General features: G+C 41.5%; 1 protein-coding gene across 3 annotated transcripts; it reads right to left on the bottom strand.

The window, feature by feature from the left end:
• Window positions 1-6920: 6920 nt before the first annotated feature.
• On the bottom strand, window positions 6921-22866 carry ZCCHC8 (zinc finger CCHC-type containing 8). 3 transcript variants are annotated; one of them, XM_033136449.1, is made up of 14 exons: window positions 22633-22866; window positions 20461-20503; window positions 19565-19639; window positions 18905-19010; window positions 17899-17976; window positions 17433-17536; window positions 16857-16922; window positions 15432-15495; window positions 14959-15101; window positions 12082-12224; window positions 10119-10243; window positions 9309-9392; window positions 8014-8128; window positions 6921-7841 (listed from the first exon to the last, which is right to left on the bottom strand). In XM_033136449.1, the coding sequence occupies exons 1-14, from the start codon at window positions 22814-22816 to the stop codon at window positions 7024-7026; spliced, it is 2148 nt and encodes a 715-aa protein (XP_032992340.1). In that variant the 5' UTR covers window positions 22817-22866; the 3' UTR covers window positions 6921-7023. The 3 variants fall into 3 exon arrangements, with proteins under 3 accessions (XP_032992340.1, XP_032992341.1, XP_032992342.1); XM_033136450.1 differs by having other exon boundaries at window positions 15432-15492; XM_033136451.1 differs by lacking the exons at window positions 16857-16922; window positions 17433-17536; window positions 18905-19010; ... (1 more) ...; window positions 20461-20503; window positions 22633-22866 and having other exon boundaries at window positions 15432-15492; window positions 17899-17971.
• Between the last annotated feature and the right edge of the window lie 451 nt (window positions 22867-23317).

The following is a 23317-nucleotide window of genomic DNA, read 5'->3' as shown; positions in this document are numbered from 1 at the left end:
CATGAGTAATAATAATAATAATAATAATAATAATAATAATTTTATTTATACCCCGCCCTTCCCAGCCAGAGAACCGGGCTCAGGGCGGCTAACATCAATTAAAATCACAACAAAAAACATAAAAACGATCAATTTAAAATAACAGATTAAAATACAAATTTAAAATTCAATTAAAACTGCAGGTCTCAATTTCAAAATAACCCACCAATAAAAGATGAAGCATAAATATTAAACAGAAACCAACCCAAAGGCCAGGTGGAACAGCTCCGTCTTGCAGGCCCTGCGGAAAGATGCCAAATCCCGCAGGGCCCTGGTCTCCCGTGATAGGCTGTTCCACCAAGTCGGGGCCAATATTGAGAAGGCCCTGGCCCTGGCCCTAGTTGAGTAAGGGTTTTTTACCGGTAAATTAACCCTTTTCCTTCTACAGACCAAGATGGTTCTGGGCTGATTAAGAAAAACACCTTAATAGGATGCTTTACTTTTATTAATCTATATCAGTGACAATGAGTAGGATCAATACAGTATGCTTTTTAAAATAAAAAAGTAGTGATGGTGAAAATACAGAAGATATGTAATAAACAGTTTCAGAAGGAGGCAGCTTTGTCACTTACAACAATGGAAAACCCACAGCTACGGATAAAATGGGAGCAGTCTCTTTATCCTCAGTGGCCACATGGCCATGAAATTCCTCTATCTTGCGCTCTTTGAGCAGATATATACATCACCACCCCCTGCTCTTTCCCCCTGTAATTGGCCAAGCAGAATCTGAACACTGAGGGAAACCCCCCCCCCATAGCAATGCAAACCTTCTGCCACCTTTTGTTCCTCTTTTTGCCTACATATACTGTATAACTGTAGCATAAGCAAAAAGAGTTTACAGAGTGCAATTCTTCAGCACGCAAACAAAAGGGGGATCAGGATAGGTTTCTTCCCGTCTGTTTTTTGGGGTGAGATTACTCTGTGTACTTTTTGGACAAAATAAAATATTTAGGGGAGACTAATATTCAAGCAAGTATATGAAGATGACCATTACTGCTTAAATCTTCATTTTTTTCTCTAACACTCTCAAAATGTTCAACTCCACAGAATAATATTATTGCTGGTCCATTTTAAACAGTCTCAGAGGGGCACCAACATATTCTCTGTGTTTATCAATTTTACCTGTTTGTATCAGCAACAATTGTAGATATTTTTTTCTTGATACAAAATGTGTTTGTTTCTTCATCTTTCCAGGTAGTCACCATCTTCATGACGAAGCAGTAAGTAGCCACTTGTCTATAGATAGCTGTGCAACAATTAAATATTATTATTTGGTGTGTACAGAGGACTAAGAAAAATGTATCACAGTTAATTGTCTGACATTACTAAATATGGAAGAACAATAGCATGAAGTTAAGGAAATTACTTGGTTCAGGGCAACCTTCCAAAGAAGCCCACAAAACTTATGGACCCATAAATGTTTTTAGTAGTTAACACATATTCTGTTAGTCATTTGCAGGAAAACAACCCCTCACGAGCCAGATGAAGCTTGCAAAGCTGGACTCTGAATCTCCAGAGATGCTCAAACTAAAACAAATTAAGCTGGCAGCAGAGCCATGGGGAAAATAAACACTGGATCAGAGCAACAGCAGAAAGACGAGAGGAGTTTCAAAGTACACCAGGAACTGCATTCTTTATTGTATGGGTCTTTGTGCCTCTAAGAGGAAAACAGTATAAGCACTTCCAAAATAAATTCGAGCAGTTTTGCTTCAAAGCATTTGCTCTTGATGTGTGTGTGTGCGCGCACCCACCATTACCCTTCAGTAAAAAGGGAGCCAGCCAGAACACTGATTGCATTCAAAAGCACATTATGACCTTGTGCACGGCAAAGAAGCAGTAAGTTGGCAATGCCAATAAATTGATCGAACGACATGGCAATTCCTTCTTCTAAAAGATGTGGTGAGCGCTTTCTAACGTGTGTTGTTAAATATTGGTTACATCTGCACTGTTGTAAGCGCTTCAGCAAAAGTGGGAGTGAATGATATTATGCAACCCTCAGCAGATGTTCTTTTCACTCCTGGAGTCAATATGGTACTGGCAAGTGCTGCCACATTGACATGCCTGGACAGCAAAGCTCTTTGTTCCACAATGCACAGCACAGGCTTCATTCTTATGCTCCTGGCAACGAGACAGAATGCCTTCATCCCTGAAGAAGCTGAAAGGGAAACTTGGAGGCTTTGAAAGGGTGAATAAACACATGCAATGAACTTAGAAGAATAAAATATAGATCAACACGCACACCTGTTGCAAGTTATTTGCGTTACAGTCCTGCACACCCTTTTACTTGGGAGCAAGCCTACTGAAAATGGAAGTTTCAAGAACACATAAAAGGAGCCCAGCTGGATCAGACTAAATAAAGGTTCATCTAGTACTGCATCCTGTTCCCCCAACAAATGCTAATCAGAAGGCATTAAGGGCATGAAAGGAAAAGGCCATGTCTGCTGTGGCTAACCAGTGCCTGAGAGTCCAAAGTCTGCCTCTTCAAGAGGTTCTATATAGTTTTGTTTCTTTCTCCACATCCAGCCACCTTAGTTAATGGCCATCACCACACTATGGGGCAACTCAATCCATTAATTTTGTAGTATGAATAACTCTTTTATTTTGTCTGTCCCAAACCATTCATTTCCCTGGGTGATCCCAAGTTCTAGTTCTTCGGGATAGAAAAATGTGTAGTGGCTTTCTCTACACCACACATAAATTTATAAACCCATTAATCCCCATTGTAGACATCTTTTTTTCCAAGCTGAAAAAACACAAAGCCCAGCCTTTGGCAACCTGGTGCCCTCTCATTCCCATCATGTGTTGTGCTTCTTGTTTTAATAGTAGTGTTCCTTGATTTTTATTTTTTGCTGTTTTTCAGGGATTACTTAAGATGCAATTCAGTGGTAAACCGGGTTTTCCTGGGGAAAGCAGTGGAGGAAAAAAAGTTCTCAGACCTGTGATAATAGATCCAATACAAAATAGTAGAAAGCATATGACAAAAGTTTGGATGGACCTTAACTTAAGTCCCCTTTCTTTCAAAGGGACTTAAGTAACTACTTTAGCTGGGTTGGAACCTTTGCCATTCACAGCTCAAATAATTTAAAGCAGTCTAACAGGTCTGCATAAATCACCATCAAGTTTATGTGGTAGGAGAGCTATCTGCCAGGTATGAATGGCATTAGAAAAGTTGTGTGGGAAAACTTCAAGGCTCACATCACTCTTAGATCAAGCATTATTACTCACTTATTTTAATTACCTGGCCTAGATTGTCATAGAACACACCACAGCCTAAGGGAGAAAATACACACTCGTTAATAAAGTCAGCTATGAAGGTCTCTCACTGCAATAGACAAAAGAAGGGTTCATTATGTAATAGAGAACTGTAAAAGATGTGAAACTGAACAAATATTTTAAAAAGCAAGAAAGGACAGGAGAAAGGACAGGACAGAAAGCTTTTGTAATATACTATTTAAGAGTTTTGGACGGAATGCTAAAAATAAACATACACATACCTGACAACAGGTAGAAATTAATTTCCCCAATATCTAAATTTAAGTTGCCTTGGAACAATAATGAAACTATAGGAATGCTAATTACTCAAGCACTCAAATAATTTTTCATATATTCTCAAATAACCTTTGCAGCAACTATGCTACAAAGTAGGCCAACAATTTAATTCCTGCACTTTGCAGGTTCAAACATGAGATGAAGATTGGTACAGAATGGTAGTAACTCAATGGTGGAGCATATGTCTTGCATGCAGAAAACTTTCTCCAGGGATGATGAGAAGCGTAGTTCAAAAGATCTGCAGCAACACACAAACACACAAGCTACGTGGCTCTCGGGCCTCTTTCCTAGTGTTGTGTTTGCTAGCTGAGCAACTCCATCAAAGAGTGAACGCCCCCAATTCCTCAGTTTAATCCCTGGCATCTCCAGTTTAGAGCATTTTATGGAAAAGGCTTGCAGTGGAGACCAAAGAAAGCGGCTGCCAATCAAAAGTAGGCCACAGTTCACACAAACCAATGATAGCATGGGCAAGTTCAAACAAAGTCAGAACTGCTCCACCCATTTAAAATCTCCTGTAATGTAGTCAATTAACCCTTCAGATGCAAGCACTTCTCATAGTTTGCTTTTTATTTTATTTTCAGTGATAGGTAGGTCATGTGACCTAGAATACACAATATTAAGAATATATTTATTTATACCCTGCTGCCATTTTCCCCTGACAGGACTGAAAGCAACTTATAGATAGAAACAAGAACCACTAAAAACACACAAAAGAAAAACAATCTCTGAAAACAATTAAACATTGATATAATTAAAAACTATGTACTTTCTTCTTAATAATACTTAAACAGTACATCTTCAATTCCCTGTTCGGAGCCCCTGATGAATGCCGAAGAAACAGAAGTGCCAAGTGCAAGACACAGAGGCAAATGGAAGGAGCTACCTGCCACTCTGGAAAAAAAACCCTGGAAGGTATGGCACAAACCCAAGACACGCCCAGGTGGGTCTGGAGTTGTCCTCCTCTCATCCAAGGAGCATTCATGGTAAGTGGATCGTCAGAGTATAGTGGTCAGTGTCAGACGAGGATCCAAGAGACCAGGACATGAAACACACACAGGGCAGTCAGTCTCTGCCTCTAAGCCTAATTTACCTCACGGGGTTGTGGGGATTAAATGAGCGGAGAACCATGTATACCACCTTGAGCTCCTTGCAGGAAAAGATGCGATAGAAATGTAAAATGTATCTAATGAGCCCTTCTCTGGAGAAGCCTTCCTTCAAATGCTGCCTTAGCTGAGGCATATGTCAATTTTATAGTGCCTGGAGAAAGGAGATGGAGCAGCCTTTGTAGACATCAGTGGATTTCCAGCAAGGAGATATTAGTGGAAAAGATGAGAGAAGCAGCTGGAGCCCGGGTAGAAGACCTGCTAAGGAACAGATGGTGGTTTTTATGTCCTCCTATGTAAAACCACGGGGACGCGAGTGGCGCTGTGGGTTAAACCACAGAGCCTAGGGCTTGATGATCAGAATGTCAGCGGTTTGAATCCCCGCGACAGGGTGAGCTCCCGTTGCTTGGTCCCAGCTCCTGCCCACCTAGCAGTTTGAAAGCACGTCAAAGTCCACATGACCCAGAAGCTGTATGCCGGCTCCCTCAGCCAGTAACACAGGATGAGCGCCGCAACCCCAGAGTCGGACACGACTGGACCTAATGGTCAGGGGTCCCTTTACCTATGTAAAACCACAGAATTCAAAGAAGGTGTACTTCATTTTTCTCATGACTGTACTCGCCCTCTCAGAGGGATGAGTGGGCTTAGGGCAAAAGGAATGGAGAACCATTTCCTATAAAGGTTGAAATAAAGAGTAAGAAAATAGATGAAGGAAAACCATGTTAGCTGAAGAAGGAACCTGTACTCAGTGAGGCAGGCAAAGGGAAGGGGTAAAGGAAGAATACAGCACTTCCACGGATTCTAGGCCACGTCTTGCCTAATCCATGGTTGTTGTGGAGGCCTCACACATACCATACACATCATTGAAGAAACCTTTAAACAAGTGAAGTAAAAAACTAATTTGACATGGCACAGCATGTCTGTATTTGAAAACAGCTAGCTCAGCTATGTTTTGAACCATAGGGCAGGTTCCTCCAAGGGCCAGGAGGGCACCAGTCTTCAAAATAACCAAGGTGCCTGCATTGGAGCATTTGTGCAAGGAGGAAAAGGAGCATTGGTGGAGCAGCTGCACACAAACCCGCACTGTGCTCCTGAGAGATTATCCATGCAATGCCACACCTTCATTTTCATGGCGAAAGAAAGGTAGCGTGCAATTGTACAAGCAGCTAATTATGCATTAATTTTTTGCCATATGTATGCATGCAACTTTAGAGAAGGGCATTCAACTTATTTTCCAGCCGAGGGCCTCATTTCTCATGAGCAACCACCTGGGGGCTGCTTGTGGTGGGCAGGGCCAAAGGGGGTGCAGGAACTGGTGTGATTTTTACATTTGTACAGTAGGCTACACCACACAGCTCTGCATCCGGGCAAGCAAGAGGCTGATTTTTTACCATTCAAGAACACGCAAAAGCACTTGAGGAGGGAGTACAGTAGGGCTGGTGAGAAGTGTGCCACGGGGAGGGCTGTGTAACCTGGGTAGAGTCCCAACGGCCAATGGGAGAGGCCTGGGGAGGCACAACTGACCTCCCAGGCCTATGGTTCCCCACTTCTGCTTTAATATTTACTTTTTTTAAAGGCAGAAAAATGGATTGTAAGATTCAACCACAACAGGATTTTCATATTCAGTTTTCTAGCGGTAGGTTTTTCTAGTTTACCTAAATGTTTACATACAAAAAAGTTATGAAAAATTGTTTATTAAACCTCTGTACAGAAGCATCAATATGTATGTACAGCAAGTTCAAATATGGGAGATTACTAAAAAGAAAGAAGAAAAAAGGTTGTACTAAAAAAATCTGACCCACATAAATTACTTATAAAACTCTTCAAAAAGGGCAGGGATAATTGTGAAACCCCTGATTATTCCCATTTCATTGCTACAATTTTTTCTATTTTAAATGAAGGGAAAACCATTGAAAAGGTTGGGATCCTTTTAAAAACTACTGAGAATAAACTGCTTTACAGTGATGCAGAAAACACAAGACAAACTCCTCCAGTTGCTGCTGCTCTAACTTCACAAGTTAAACAGGGTCAGAAAGATTAACCCATATTCAGGCAACATTTTCAGAAAAGTTAACTCACTTGGTAGCATTTTCTTGTATTAGCAGAAACACTGGTTTTAGGCAGCAACTGGCCCTGATGTCAAAATGGAAGCTCTGTACACTGCACTTTTTAAAACAAGTAACATAATTATAGGAGGAACAAAGCAGGAAGCTTTCAATGTGTCTGCTCTTACTTGGTCATTATTTATAAAGTAAGTACAGAGTAGTATCCAAAGTTAATTGGCCAGTCGGTTTCTTTTGGGTGCAACCATGCTGCAGTAGTAATAGGGGAACTAGGAGGAAGCCTTCTTGCTTTTCTGCTGGTTCCTAGGAGAGTTCTTTAGCACACTTCTTATTCGGAGGTAAATCCCAGTAGATTCAGCCATATTGTCAAATTCAAATGGTGTTATCCCAGCAGCGAACTTGCTCATGTCAGGGACAAGGCTGGCATTTTTGGACACCTCAGCACTGATGACCACAGGAGAGTCACTGTGGCTTACCCTGGACACTGAGGTTGAGGGGCAGTTCTCAACACTGCCTTCAGAATCCATGTGATTCGGTTCTTCATTGCCTGTCAAATCAATCAGTCCATCACCTGAAATCTGTTTCTTTTCAGACTCTTCTGCTTTGAGTACCTGTTCACTGTTGTCTGAAGTCCCAAGTTCCAATACATCCAGCTTCTTGCATGTTATTTCTTCTGGGAAAATGTCTGACTCAACTCGAGATGGTGATGAGGCTACAGAGTTTCCTGTTAAAGGATTCTCTCCAGGTATGTCAGAGTCACTGTTTGCACTATCTGCTTGCTCCAGGGCTGCCCAAATGAGGCGCTGCTGCTCCTCAAGCTCTTCCAGGGTCAAAGTGTCTTCATCCATGGCAGAGCCCTCTGCTCTCAGTGGAGCAGAATCACTGGAAAGAGTCAAAGGTGGAGTATCACGGGGAACAGGTAGGGGAATACATGGAGGAAGCCGGGGAGGGGTCATGTTAGGGGGAGTACATGGAGGGGTCCCACGTGGCAATGGGGGAGGAGTGGCGTTCAGTGGTGACCCTGGAGGCAGTGGAGGTTGGAACTGGAAGCTATCATAGCCAGGAGAACTATGTGGAGCTTCAAAGTCTGAAATCAGAAAAAGAGCAACCATTAGTAAGCATCCCTATCCCTATCTTGTTTTCAATGGGATTCAGGTATGGTGGATCAGAATTTTTAATAGGGATGGGAAGAAGGAAGTTTTAAAGCTATTTTATGAACCATATTTATTGTACAGGTTTATTAGTATTGAAAGGATTACCAGAATCCATCTCCATGTCAGCTGATGATACTTCAGCACTGTTTCCTTTCTGTCTTTTTGGATGATGAGAGTTCTGGTGAGATGAAGATCTTTTATTGCTGGACTTTGGGCTCGACTAAGGAAGCATCACAAAGAACAAGAGAGATTAAGAGTATGCAACATGATTATGAAGATACATTCATGGAAGGTGCTCATGTGCTTCGTGGGCTACAGCCATGGAGAAGAAGGCCTCACAGGGTCACTTTCTCTGAGCTTTCAATATTTTTTTTTAAGCATTTAAAACAAAGTAAATTTCCATCCCTTTTCCTTACTGCTTCTGACTTCCAGTAGTCTGGCCAATCATTCTAAAGGTACCAAAAGAACTGGAAAGCACTTGGAAATTTATATACTGCACACTGCTTGGATTTAGGTTTGTTTTAAAATGTATGTATGTATGTATTGCTATTTTGCAAAATAAATACTAAGAACTGCCTCCAGCATTCTCTGTCTGCTAGCATAAAGCTCTTGCACTAGCAGATGGGCAAGTTTTAATGTTGCATAAACAAGGAATCCAATGCTAGTTATGCCACAGGTTGCATGATCTATTGTGCAGCACATTATCAGCAACCTGCTGAGCATTCTCTTGCGCAACATTTTGCTGGTGCAAAACATTACACCAGCAGAACAAGTATTCCTCTAACTTACGCTACATTGGATTCCACTACACTGGATACAAACCTAAATTTTAATCTGCCCACTAATGTTTCTGGTTATAGAACTGCACACTCTTTATTCACATTATCATAGGTGGCTAAAATGGTTTGAAAGAGTTCAAAGCAACTAACTGCCCTATCTTGAATAAAATATGTTCCCATCAGGGATCCTAGCTCTTCTGTGATTTATGTTAACAGATATCAATAACTCCTATTGCACTCTTCAACCCTGAAAGGGTTCCCATCCAAGTACTAACCAGGCCCAACCCTGCTTAACTTCCGAGATCAGGGTGGTGTGGCTGTAGGCTTTGTAAACCAAGAAAATCTTTAATAACAATGCATTTAAAAAAAAAAAACCTGAAAGGGTTCCTAGAGACAGGCTAATGGAAAAGTAACTAACTGAAACTAATGAACAAAATATGACAGAAAGACACCAGAAGACAAGTATCAAACATGGCAACAATCTACAGATACATGTTCCTCTGACCTATGTATGCTTTTTACTATCATAAATTAGAGAATTTTATGCACAACTAGAAATATGATTGTTAACTAGAAACATCAATACACACAGCTTTCACAAGCACATTTAAATATAGTCACCGAATGATAGGTAGAAAGGTAGTGGGCAAAGATATCCTTCTGCTGACTGGGCTGAAGGGGTACGGAACCAAACATCCTCCATTCCTGCAGGAATATAAATACATGGCTATCAGTAAAAGAAGATGCTGATCAAAGACTAGAAAACTTGCTTGCATATATGTGTTTAGCAAAAAGAGGAAGAAAGCAAAGAATGAACTGTAAGAAAAATATTTAATAAATGTGTATTCCAAACACAGAATTCATAACAGGTGAGGACATAATATATCAGTTTAAATTAAAAACAAGACAATACACCTTAGAATATAAAAACATTGGGAGCTGAAATACCAAGTTAGTATTAAAAAGTAGAACAGACTAAAACACACATGAAAGGTCTGCATGAAAGAAACCAAAGAGGAAACCCCTCCTTGGAAAGGGAGTTCCCAAGTTGAGGAACCACTGTCAAAAAGGTCCAGTCCATGGTACCTACCAACCAGATCTGCCTTAATGGTAGGCCAGAGGAGAGGCCCTTTGAGGACCATCTCAAGGCCAGGGCAGTTAGCCGTGTTGGTCTGCTGTATTCAAAACAAAATAAAAAAAATTCCTTCCAGTAGCACCTTAGACACCAACTACCGGTAAGTTTGTTATTGGTATGAGCTTTTGTGTGCATGCACACTTCTTCAGATACAGGCCAGGGCAGTTCATGTGGAAGCAGGGAGTCCCTCCAAATAAATTCTGAAAGGACTGTCAGATACAGATAATGTGTGAAAGAAATTCGTATGTCACTCTTTGGAGGAAGGAGGTGATGAAAGTGTAAAACTAGTCACTTACATCTGTTACTCCATTTGGAGTGGACATATTAAAACCTGGATAGTTTATCAACTTAGAGACATCATAAGTGACACGCCAATTCTGTTGGTAATATTCTTCCGCCTCTGTTTCACCACCAGGAGATGCTGTAACAAAACACCGCAAATAGTTACTGATACTATTGACAAAAGAGGACTCGGCACATTCGATGGTGAGCTCTTGTTGCTTCTAACCACTTTGACAACAGGGTGTTGGAATGCACAGACTCTGTGATAAGAAGCAAAACAACATTGTATAATTAATCGCAAAAGAAATAACCAGTCATTTTTTATGCACCACATATTCAGAACTAAAAAATTTAGCACCACTCCAGCAGAACCCCAAGATAAACCACCCAAGCTCGGCTTATGGTAGTTATTTAAGGTTGTAGTCAATGCTAGTCGTACTCAGAAAAGACCCATTAAAATTAATGTGACTTAGGCACATTCATTCCAACAGGTTTCCTCTGAGTAGGACTTCACTGGTTACAAGTCTAGCAATTAAGTCCAACTCCCCACAATGCAGGAATCTCAATCAATGCATCCATAGATTGTTCCAATGAATTTTAGTAACAATGGAAGTTATTCTGAAAGGGGGGGGGGAGCTAAGCCACACACTCGTCTTATCACACATATAATAACTTTTATTATCGTATTTGGACTTACAATCCACCCCAAACAGTCCCAGAGGGGTGTTTCAGGTTTCAAATAAGTACAGTATCAGGTTTCAAATAACTACAATGTACATTAAAATCAGAAAATAAAATGAGGAAAAACAACCAATATTAGAACAATAGCACAGAATAAAGAGGACAGACATCTGCTCAACCAAAGCCCCAGGTAAAAAGGTGTGTATTGACCAACTGTTGAAAATCTTGTGTGTTGTTCCAACATCTTAAATTAGGCTCCATAGTGGGCTGACAACCAGTGCAGATCTTTCAAGGCCAGCCAGAATGTGTATACATCCACCAGCAGCCTCCCTAGTGTGTTCTGCACTAGCTGCAGCTTCCGAATGATCTTTAAGGGTAGCCTGACACAGACTGGGAAGTGACCATGGATCACTGTGATAAGTTATCCCTAACACTGGGTCTCAAATGACATAGAAGGATGAAGTAGTACCCACCAAGCTACACACCTGTTCCTGCCAAGGGAGTACATGCATCTCCCTAATGCCTGAACTTTAGAATTGACAACAGATATTACTTTCATGTCTGGATTCAGCTTCAATTTATTGGTTCACACCCAGCTCTTCATTACCTCCAGGCAATGCTCAAACACATGAACTGGCACACCTGATTCAGATGGAACGTGGAAATTGAGATGGGTGTCATCAGCACACTTGACATTTCACTCCAAACTGCCTAGTGACATCTACCAGTGGCTTCATATGGATGTTAAAAAGCACAGGGGACGAGAGACTGGACCCCCCCCCCAGGGAACCCTGAGCTCAAGTGTGCTCAGTGAGCTCAGTGTGCTGAGTAACAGTCCCCCATTGCTGCTCTCTAAAATCAGCCTTGAAGGTAGGAATGGAATCACTGTACAACAGTGCCCACAATTTCCAACGCCCAAGTCGTTTGAGAAGGATGCTGTGGTCAATAGTATTGAAGTCAAAAAGAATCAACAAGGTTGCACTACCCAGTTCCTTTCCCAAGAAACCAAGCCGGCCAAGGTAGTTTTAATGCCTTGAACTGAATTGGGTCCAGATAATCTAATGGTATTACAGAAGTTCAATTATTATTGGAAAGAATCAATAGGCAAACATCTGATATAGCAGGCTGTAACAATAAACAACACTATTTTAACTATTTTCTTTACAGTCAGAAACCAGAAAGGTGGAACGCTTTTCCAAGTCAAAAGCCAAATAATGGACAGGTATCCTCTTATTACGAAAAAATAAAACACATTTGCAGTAAGATAATGAGGGCCTTTCTCACCACTAAACTTACCTTTTCCATCATAGAGTGTTAGTCCAGATTTTTCCATTTCTGCCTCCTTGAGCCAACCTGGGGGATAGCCCAGTTGCCGCATTCGATAGATGAAAGGAGGAAGAGTCTTGTCAGTGACACCAAGTGCATCTTGAAGTTCCTCACTGCAATAGGAAAAATGACATCCTGTTAGAAATATGTAGGGGCTGAACAACATTATTTGTGGAAATTGTATGCTACATTTTAAGAAAACAAACAAGATACTTGTATCCTGATGAAAAACTTAGGTCACACTGGAATTATATAAACAAGCTGCAGAGTTGTGTCCAGCTTGAATATATTTTCATGTTGTTACACATAAGTGACTGATTTTCATGAATATGTTCTTTTTTTAAGTTCATTTTCCATAGACCAACAAAAACCACACACAGTACAAAAGAGTAACAAAAATAACTCATTCCAATTGTTTTTTACACACATTTCAACAAGCTTACTATCTTCATACATTCAAAAAGTACACTTACATATGTATCCCAACGAAAAACCTAATGATTGTCATAACGCACAAGATTTTGTAGTTTCCTAAAAACTTAGGAACGGAAAGGTAATTAAGCTAACATTATTTCCTTTCCCACATCTTTCTTCCCTCTTAATTTGTTTATCCCTTTCCCTTTTTTTCTTTCTTTCCTTTTATTCCAAGACTTTTGCGCTTTCGCTTCTTGTCTTGACTTCCCTCTTCTTCTACCCCATTTCTTCAAATAAAAATAAATTCATTTAAACTTTGAAACTCTCTCTCTCTCTCTCTCTATATATATATATAGTTTTATATCAACTTCTCTTAAAGCGTCCCCTTGTATTTTTGTATACCCGCAAGAGCTGTTATAGAGCAAAACCCATGTTCGGGTCACACCTCATTTTTAGATACCTCAACAACCCTTCCCATTCCTCCACCACTTTATTCCTAGGGTTTTCTTTTATTTTTTTCCGATGAATATGTTATTTTCCATTAATTGTTACTCCCAAACCAGCCAGGTCTTGATGCAGCAAGTACTCTTTTTTAAGAGTTTGCAATCCTTGAAGCAGATTTATTTTCTTGGTTCTTCTTCTGGTTGTTTGACAGTGGAGAGATCTTTCTGAGGGGTGACCACTGCCGCCCCTCCTTTGGCCCATTCTCCTTTTTTGCGCTATTTGAGATACGATGTACACCTTCTATCTGGGTTATTTTTCTGGATCTTTGCTATCCTGTTGCTCTAGATATTCAGGCACTAATGCTGCTGGTAGATCTGTTCTCTGAGATTTGCTGCTGAGAGTGTTGAATTTCCTCTAGTGACTACCAGATGGAAATGAAAAGCCCAGTAATAACATATTCCTTCTTGCAACTTAAACATTACTGGACACATTTCTCTTTTTTTCTCTGTTTCCAGAGATAAATCCTGAAGCACTGTAACTGGGTGAATTTCATGTTCTTCCTTTCACATTTGTTAAAAGCTATCCAAATCTTGTCCTTTTTGAATTGGTGAAAGCACTTAACAGTGCCTCACAGACTGATAGTGCTCTGTGAGCTCTCTCTTGTCCCCAAAGGTAGCCCCAGTGCTTTTTTCTTAAAAAATATATGTTTAGGGGTACTCTCTTTTTCCTACTCATATTGAAATACTGCCCCTCAATGCGGCCAAACTTAAATTCACAAAATGTTTAGGGGTATGCGTACCCCTGCGTTTCTCCAGAAAAAGCACTGGGTAGCTCTAAGGTGGGACACGGGTGGCGCTGTGGGTTAAACCAGAGCCTAGGGCTTGCTGATCAGAAGTTCGGCGGTTCAAATCCCCACAACGGGGTGAGCTCCCATTGCTTGGTCCCAGCTCCTGCCCACCTAGCAGTTTGAAAGCACTTCAAAGTGCAAGTAGATAAATAGGTACTGCTCTGGCGGGAAGGTAAACAGCGTTTCCGTGTGCTGCTCTGGTTCGCCAGAAGCAGCTTTGTCATGCTCGGCCAGTAACGCGAGATGAGTGCCGCAACCCCAGAGTCATCTGTGACTGGACCTAATGGTCAGGGGTCCCTTTACCTTTACCTAGCTCTAAGGTGGGTATCACACTTTTGAATCACTGAAATATGAAGTCCATAATATTGTCTCCTTCTGCCGCCTCTTTAAAGACTCTCACATGTAAAGTAACCTTTCAGGCTCTGTTTTCCACCTCCTCCAGCTTAGATTTTGTATCCTTATTTTCTTGGAGGAGCCGTTTCATTTTTTTTCATCTAAGCGTACCAGATCCATTGCTGCTGAGACGGTTTCGGTGGTGCCAGCTAATTTATCCACTATTGCATCTACCATTCTTTCCAAAGGGGTTATCAGCTCCTTCCACGTCTCCATAATCATGATTTTTAGTGAAATATGCTGTGCTGCAAATTCTTCTATGAGTATTGTGTCTAAGTCTTTCCCTGCTGCAGCTTCAACTGTTTTAGCTGGGGCAGGCACCTCGCCTTACTTAGTCCACACCTTGCTTGCACTCCGCTTGTCTTGGGTACAATGTGATCATGAGGACGCTGCAGTGGGCCTTGAAGTCTAAGGTGCAGACCTGGGTGGAGCCACTGCAGGTGCATATCTAGGTGCTAGTAGCAAATATTGAAATGAGAGCAAGCAAAACATTTTAAAGGTATTTTCAATAATCGGTTAGATTTAGTAAAAATCAGGTCCCTGAGGGCAAGAGTTCTGAGCCATCCCTGCCCCCATGTTTTCAACTTTCTCCAACTTTGTGCCTTCTGGATATTTTGGACTACAAGTTCCAGCAGCAGCAGCAGCCAGCACAACCATGCTGGTCAGTGCTGACATGAGTTGTAGTCCAAAGCTTTCAAAGAGCACCAGGTTGGGAAAAGCTGGTTTATATTCAGTGAGAGAGAAAATACCTAATTATTCCTGGTTTAAACCTTCCAAACCTTTCTTCAACTTCATCTGCATGGTACCGCTGTTGGAAGTTTTGGTTTCCTGCTTCCCCACAAGCATCCATAAACTGCTTCCTTTTTTCACTTATACGGGCAGCATTTCGTGGCTAAAATGTAGTTAGAAGGAGGAAAATCAGGAAAATACCAGCTACCAAGTTACACATACAAATTCCCTTGATTCACCTGTGGGATAACAGTCTGCCTAGTACTATACAGAGTTGGACTATTGGATACTTAAAAGTTTTGGCCTTACAGAGGATATATGTTGCTGAATACAATTGTTTAAACTTGTTTTTTTAAAAGACCCTAGAATATTTTAATAGGGACATACATAGCAGAATATGTGTCTTAGGATATAAAACATATCAACAATATTAAAATGGATTATCTGATTATCAATGTGCTCTGAGGACAGAACATCAGAAGGAATATTTTACCTGTGGACAATCTTTCATTTGGTGGTCTTCAGAGCCACAATTGAAGCAGTGAGATTTTGGCCTGCTTTATAAAAGTAAACAGTTTATAACACTAATATTTAATACTGGCTTAACAAATATGTGAGTCCATTACATATTTCCAACAGCCTTTTAAAAATGTCACCCGTATGCCTAATATACCAAACCCAGTTGTGACAGCACAGAAGAATGCAGGGTGAAATATACTAACAGTAACGTCATCTTAACATTTTAAACATTTTGAAACTATGCCACAACAGTCTGACAAATAAATAAAGTAGTATGTAGTGGAAATTTGGATGTTGGAAAGAAAAAGAAAAAAAATGCTCTAAGACATAATAGTTTGACTCTTGCTATGGACTTTGTGATTTTGTGCTCCTTCTTTCTCTTGCAATCCCTCCCACAGACCATACCTCAATTTTCCATGACATCCAAAGCAGGTGAATACGGTGTGCCTGAACCACGGAAGCCCATTTGAAAGTGTAGTTTCCAATTCAGGTTTGAAGGGAAACCATGGTTTGTGACAATCAGGAAGTGTGAGAGGAAACGGAATGGGTCAGCGCATGAAACAATTATTTTCATGCTTTGGCCATTACGGAGAAGGCCACTTTCACACTTAATATCACAAAATGCTTTAAAAACGGCAAGCTGTTACATCATGAAGGGTGCTCTTTGGAGAAAGGCTGCCATTATGGAGAAGGCCACTTTCAACTTTCATTAGCACCAGTGCACTGCTTTTCTAAATATTTTGGAAATAACTACTTAAAAGTCTATCTTAAGATATGTCAAGGCACATGGCCCTCTCCAATTATAAAGCTGAGGAGTAAATTCTTATTTTTAATTGTTCATGAAATTTGGCTCAATCTATTATTCTAATGCCCTACTTGAAGACTCATCTAGTTAATTCTTAATGAAAGTTAATAAGCCTGTCTCCTAGCAGATTTTATCTGTGTTTCTATCATATTAAAGAAAGAAAATGGAGTTTTACGAGAGTTATGAGCAGGAAGATGGACAGCGAGGTCTGAATAGCCCTTGCTAACCTGGTGTCCTCCAGCATGGCTGGGCTGGCTGAGGTTGATGGCAGTTGTAGTCCAAAACGTCTGGAGGGCACCAGGTTGGCAAAGGCTGCTATAGTTATTTTGAATGTGCCTGAATAAGGTCTTCAAAGCACCCAGAACATTCCAACTCCCTCTCCCAATATACTTTTGGTCATAAGAGGCTGCCCTTCACACTTAATATCACAAAATGCTTTAAAAACGGTAAGCTGTTACATCATGAAGTGTGCTCTTTATGTCAGCAATTTAATCTGTGCTTTGCTCTCATTCTAAGTCATATCCATTACTAATCAACCACAGTACATTTTCGTTTTTTAACTAGAAATCTTCATAGATTTAGAGAAATACAAACCTTTTAGGCTTTACTTGTATCTCCTGTCCCTCTAGAGAAAGAATCTGTGTGAAAACTTGCTGGTATCTTAAGAGTTCAATAAGGAATTGCCATTGTATAAAACAGAACTGAAGTTTACATGCCTGTATATGCATGATGGCTATGACCCAGAAGTGTTTTGGTATAAATTGTTATTACAAACTTTAATTTTGTTTGTTTTTTGCTTAAGAAAGGTAAGATGAGACTCATAATCAATACCATGAAGGCAAGATTCTGCTTGAAAGGATGGCTCCATCATTGTTGAAAGCAGACTATCTTTTATTAGCAGAGTTTAGCCTGATCAGCGTAGCGTGTCAGCTGCCTGACTCCACTATTGAGAAATATAGCATGGAAGCACAGTAGCATCTTTAAGCAGAGCAGGAAATCCAATCACCAGAAATAATGTTTCACCAAAAAGGGCATGCGCTGTAACGTATGACACCACAATTATGTAGTTAATACTCAAAATATGTAGATTATTGAATCTGCTTTAGTACTGATTGGATTAAGTTGCAGTGTTAGCAGGAAAAGAGGAGGACATTAAACTAAATAGGATACTTGGGTATTTCCCATCCGTCTGTCAGCTGAGGGTTTTCATTTAATATAGGCTGCCCCAGTTTATCAAGACAAAAATTGGTAAAATAGAGAACACTTCCTACAACCTGTAGAAAGAGTCAAAAAGTGTCAGCATTTTATCAGATTGGAAGACAACATTCCTTTTAAAAATGTACTTAAATATTTCACAAATTTATATTCTGATATAATTAAGTACATTAAAATAAAGGTTCCCCTGTTTTAAGGTTTTACAAACAAGATCTTACATCTTACACACCCATAACTAAAAGCCCAGCCAATTAATGAGAGTTTTGGCCTTCCAAGAATTACAACAACTTAACAATAATTAAATAGAGTGAGAATTACATGGCTCTTTAAGCATCTTGTCAACCCTTTCCTAATGCCATGGCTCGGAAATCTAAAATATAGGATTCAAGCACATACACCACAAAACAAAGGAATAACTTACACTAAAGGCCTCCTTGATTTTTTTTGATGTATTTGAGATTGTCACTTTATGGTCTTCTTCCAACATAAAACTAGAAGGCTAATAGAAAGACAAATCACAGTTTGCAAAACTAAGGTTTTATTTATCAAACAATGAAGTATATAATTCTGAGTGTTCTCCTATATAACTCATTATGCCTGAACTCACTTCCAGAACATTTGTATCAGGAATAGGGAACGTGGTGCCCTCTAGAGGCTGTTGGGATTCCAATGCCCATCTGTCCCAGCAAGCATGGCCTATTGTCAGGAATGATGGGCAATTCCAGAGTAGAGCAACATCTGGAAGGCAACAAGTTCCGCAGCCTACATGATTCTTTTAAAAATTATTGCATTTATATTCTAACTTTCTTCCATCAAAGAAACTCTTGCCCCCTCCCCACCATCCCTTCAAATTTCAGCTAAAAATCCACTCTCTTTGCTCTCTTTGAAGTATTTTCTTTAGCTTAACCTCCTATAAGCAGGGTGATGTCCTCTTCCACAAAGTGAACAGGGAAGGCCATGTGTGCACAGGTGCTCTGAGTGCACACTGGATGGCCTTAGCACAGGGCTGCTTTGGATGTAGCATCATCTCAAGCGAAAGGGACCTCAGGTAGTAGGGCTGGGAAAGTCCCCTACCTGAGGCCTTGGGAAGCTACTGTTAGTCCCAATAGACAATACTGGGCTAGGTGGCCCAATGGTTTGACTCAGTATTGCCTATCTTCACATGGAGCAGTGGCATCGTACACTGTGCTACTGAAGAACATGACCAGAGTTAACACATTGCAGCAGGACATTTTTGACAGACCAGTCACATGAATAGGAAAATGTTATTTCACGAAAATGTACCTTATGTTCTTCTCTTCTTATGCTTTTAAGGAAACATGGTACACTTTTCATCAATAATGAAGGCTATTAAGGGCTAGTCTACTACAACAGTAACAATGGATACCAAGAAAAGAAAAGATTTAGATAATTTCATTTATAAATACCTGCGGCTTAACATTGAAGTAGGCCTTGTCAGATTCAGCACTTTGTTGCTCCTCATATTTTTGAACTAAACAAGATATAAAATCTTCTATTTCTTGATGATATTGCCTATACAAGAATTATCAAAATAGATATGCTGTCTTTTTTGTTATAAAGCATCTCTCTCACAGACTGCTCTTACACACTGTTCAAGCTGAGGATTTTGTTCTGCAATTCTGTGGAAGGAAGAGCTTGTAGATCAAACTTTGGGGGGAAAGGTATAAGCATTTGTCCTATCCTGTGTTTTGGTAGCACTGCAGAAATTCAAAATTCCTTTCATGTTGCATACATTTTCTTTAAATATCTGTAGAGCAATAGCTTTCAATGTTTTTTAGACTAGGGACAACAACCTACTATGTGAAAACTAATTTAACTTAAAAACAAAACAAAACCCACATATGGCTTATTTACCCAACCACCCAATGTTTCCAGTTCTCATTTGAACACACACACACACACACACACCTAAAAAATTGGGGTACACAGCTACACACATGACACACCTTATATTGGGGGACAGTACACTAGTGGGTTCTGACCCACCACTCAAAGCTCAATACTCTAGAAGGCACCCACGATCCAAACATTCTGAACTTAACCAATATAATATAATATATACTTACTTTGAAACAGTATTGTTCATAAATAAAATTTGTAACAAAGGCCCATCAAGTTTAGAGTCATCAATGGTAAGTCCACTAAAAAAGAAAGCATAAAACTACCATTACAATAGGTAGCAGCAGTTCAGACAGGCCCACACTCCTCTTTGATATAGTTTGGAAGTATTATGGCCACATTAAGATACTTTAATATATGTAGGGATGTGGGTCATGCTGTGGTCTAAACCACTGAGACTCTTGGGCTTGCAGATTGGAAGGCTGGCTGTTCAAATCCCCACGACGGGGTGAGCTCCCGTTGCTCTGTCCCAGCTCCTGCCAACCTAGCAGTTTGAAAGCACGCCAGCGTGAGTAGATAAATAGGTACCACTGCAGTGGGAAGGTAAACAGTGTTTTCATGTGCTCTTGCACTTGTCACAGTCCTCCGTGCACCAGAAGCGGTTTAATCATGCTGGCCACATGACCCGGAAAGCTGTCCGTGGACAAACGCCGGCACCCTTGGCCTAAAAGCAAGATGAGTGCCACAGCCCCATAGTTGCCTTTGACTCGACTTAACCGTCCAGGGGTCCTTTACATTAATATGTATATTTATTTCTTCACGTGCTCAAGGAGGCTTTGTGCCCCACCCCATAAATGGAGGTAAGACCACTTTTTTAAAATCACCTAACATTTTTAAAAGTACTAACATAAAGTGAATTACATCATACATCTAAAACATGGCAAGCCAGTTTTGAAACTGAAAGGAGTTCCACAAGCAATTTATGCTTTGGCATTGTGTGGGTGGGTTGGAATCATACAGGGCATGCCCAGATCCTTACACATTTCTAAAGTGGCTCTTTGGAGCCCATCTACTATTAAACAATGTACTAAACATCACAGGTGATAAAGCAATTTACACATACCTTGGTCGAGTCAGCATATTCAATTTTCTTCTGAGTTCATGATGTTAATTATTTGTTAAGGAATTTCAAGTCATGCTACTATTTCAGAATAATGACTATGGAATAATTTATGACTGCCCCTGTTCTGCACTCTCAGTAATAATTAGAACCAGAGCTCCAGATGTGACATATAAAAAGCAGGTATGAAAGTTAAAGGAAATTATGTTAGCCTCCCCAATTGTGAATCAGAGAGTTGCTGAAACCCAGTCATGGTACTCAATGTACATGAAGGAAGGAAGGCATCACAAGGGAAGCCTGAAGATGGCACAAATGAATGAATATCTTGTCAAAAGCTTCAGGCCACATCCTTCTAGGGCTGCTGACATTTAGTGGTATGTCACAGTACTGCTAAAGGAAGAACTGTACTCCTCCCTGGTACAATTCATGCTTATGAATAGTCCCTTTTTCTTTGAAATCTGGTATCCTGTGCCCTTTTAAAAGCTGCATAAGTGATATATTCAACAGGTGCTGCTCTCCTCACCCCAGATTTGTCATGTGTCCTCTCTGTGTGTGTGACCACAAAATAATTTGCAGAGGGACGATGACAAGCCAGTGTAATACAGTATAAGAGTGCTGGGTGTTCTTCAAATCCATGCTCAGCTACAATGTTTACTAGGTGAACTTGAATAATTCAGCAGCTCATGTACTTCACAGGATTGTAGTCAAGGAGAAAAGGGGACGGGGAGAACCATACACCACTTTGAATAGAAGGAATTTAAAAAGTCAGTGAGGGAGACTGCATGACATAGTGCTCAGAGTACTGGCCTAGGACAGGGAAGACCCAGATTCAAAGTCACACTCAAGCATGAAGGCCCCTGTGTGATCTTGCCCGCCACTCTCTCTTGCAGTCTATCTTATCCCACAAGATAAAATAGGTGGGGTGGTATGGGATGAAGTAGTATAAAATAAAATTTAAAAATCACAGCAAAGTTCCAAGATACAACTTCTCAAGCGGATAGCAGTATGTTGCAGCAAACACAACACAGACAGGATCAGCAGAGTGGGATTTTGGTCAACTCGAGGGGACAGCAAATGGTTCTTTAGTTAATTTATTATTGCATTTTTACTGCCATAAAGGAGAAGAAATGCCTGTGGGAGTTTCTGTCTCAAGTGTCAACATAACATTGCCAGTCTTGTGTCTTACACACTCCAACAGGAGCAGGACAGGGTGAGAGATTCATTGTTCCTGCCCTCCCTGAAGCACAGTGATGTGGGGTGGAAACTTTTTTCTGGTGCCAGAAATAATTTCACCAGTAACAGTGAATGGATGCAAACTACAAATACATTATTAGATAAACCTGGCAGCTTCAACCTTCTTGGCTTTGCTTATAGAATATATTCAGTTGGTTAGCTTTACTGTACACAGCCAAAGCAGCTTATGAAATAAAAGTAAAACAAATGTACTAAATAAAACAAATTAGATCACCCTTTAGGGTAGCCTTTGCCTGCATGGTGCCCTCCAGACGTTGTTGGGCTACAACTCCAAACACAGGGCAGCCAAACATTTGCTAATGCAAAGTACCTTAGAATTTACTTAAGTACCTTTTTGCAACAACAACAACAACAACAACAAACAAAAAAATCCTCATCACCACTCAGGCAGCAAAACGTCTTGGGCAGGGCCAACCCTTTTCAACTTCCTTCAAAGACTAACAGTGATTGTGGCATAAGCTCTCATGGTCCAGGGGGCCAGACTGTGTTGCTCCTTCAAATGCCACGAGGCTCTAATCGCTGCCGCAAGAGGCTAGTCCCTAACACTTTCTGCAACTCCAGCCAAAGCCCCCGGAACTGAAACCACCGCATGTTCTAGATTATAAATGGGGTGGGGATAGGGGGTTACAACGGCTAGGACCCCTTTGTGAAGATAGGCAACAAGATGTCAACAGCACATTGGGCGCCGACGCCCACCCAGAGGCGGCTCTTTTCTCAGCCCCTTTTAAGAAAGCTCCACGCGGCCCCGTAACGGCCGGGAGGCGGAGGGGCCCCAACGGCGGAGACGCAGCGGCGGGGCCTCGAAGGGCTGCACCGGTTGGGCTGCTGCCTCTCGGCGGGGGGGGGGGGAGCGGGGATCATAGGCAGCCTGTCAGTCGAGGGGAGGGGGCGCCCCCAGGCCTGCTTCCCCCGCCAGGATATTCTCGGCCTGCAGCTCCCTGACGGTCTCCTGGCACTCCCTCAGCCGCTCGCTGAGCTCCTCCGTCTCCGCACTGGCCTCTTCGAAGCGGGTGTGGAGCGGCTGCGCGGCCGGGATGGGCGCCGCCTCGCCGGCGTCCAGCTGCTCGAAGAGCTCCTGGTCCCCGAAGTCCACCTCGGCCGCCATCTTAGGTCGGGGAGGGAAGGCGCCGGCCGCACGGCCAAACGCTGCGGAAGAAGCTGCCGTCGGACGGAGAGGAAAGGGGGAGAGAGGCCCCGGCCTCACCTCGGAAAGGCCCGCAGTTTCACGCAAGGCCTTGTCGACAGAGCTCTTCGGGCAGGCGACTACAACTCCCACAATGCAACGAGGCCGGACAGTACCAGCAAACAGAGTGGCTGTGGGCAGCGATGCATGCTGGGATTCGCCAAGCACTTCCGCCCTATTCTCAAGCTTCCGGCAGCGCATGCTGGCGGGAAATGATTCGCAATAGTAGCGGGGGGGGGGCGAGCTGCAGCTGTTTTTTGCTCAGTCTCTTCCTGTGTGCTTCTTGCAGAGGTTTCTTTGTAGCTTGGCTAATACACTTGTGTAGCACGGGTAGTAATTACTAACTTGTACAGCTAGGAGGAAAAGGAGTCCGCCTTTTATCCATGCTCTTCCAACAATACTAGCAGATGTCTTCACTAACAG

Source organism: Lacerta agilis, chromosome 17, assembly GCF_009819535.1.
Source record: "Lacerta agilis isolate rLacAgi1 chromosome 17, rLacAgi1.pri, whole genome shotgun sequence".
Lineage (NCBI taxonomy): Eukaryota > Metazoa > Chordata > Lepidosauria > Squamata > Lacertidae > Lacerta > Lacerta agilis.
Note: the sequence above shows the minus strand (reverse complement) of the source record. Positions and strands in the feature narration are given on the sequence as shown.

Excerpts from the sequence above, each read along its gene's own strand:
- ZCCHC8 (XM_033136449.1), bottom strand. The coding sequence starts at position 22,816 with ATGGCGGCCGAGGTGGACTTCGGGGACCAGGAGCTCTTCGAGCAGCTG. Across the intron at positions 17,977-18,904 it reads ACTTCAATGTTAAGCCGCAG|CCTTCTAGTTTTATGTTGGA; the intron begins GTATTTATAAAT and ends TCTTTCTATTAG. Across the intron at positions 9,393-10,118 it reads CTCCAAATGGAGTAACAGAT|GAATGGAGGATGTTTGGTTC; the intron begins GTAAGTGACTAG and ends ATATTCCTGCAG.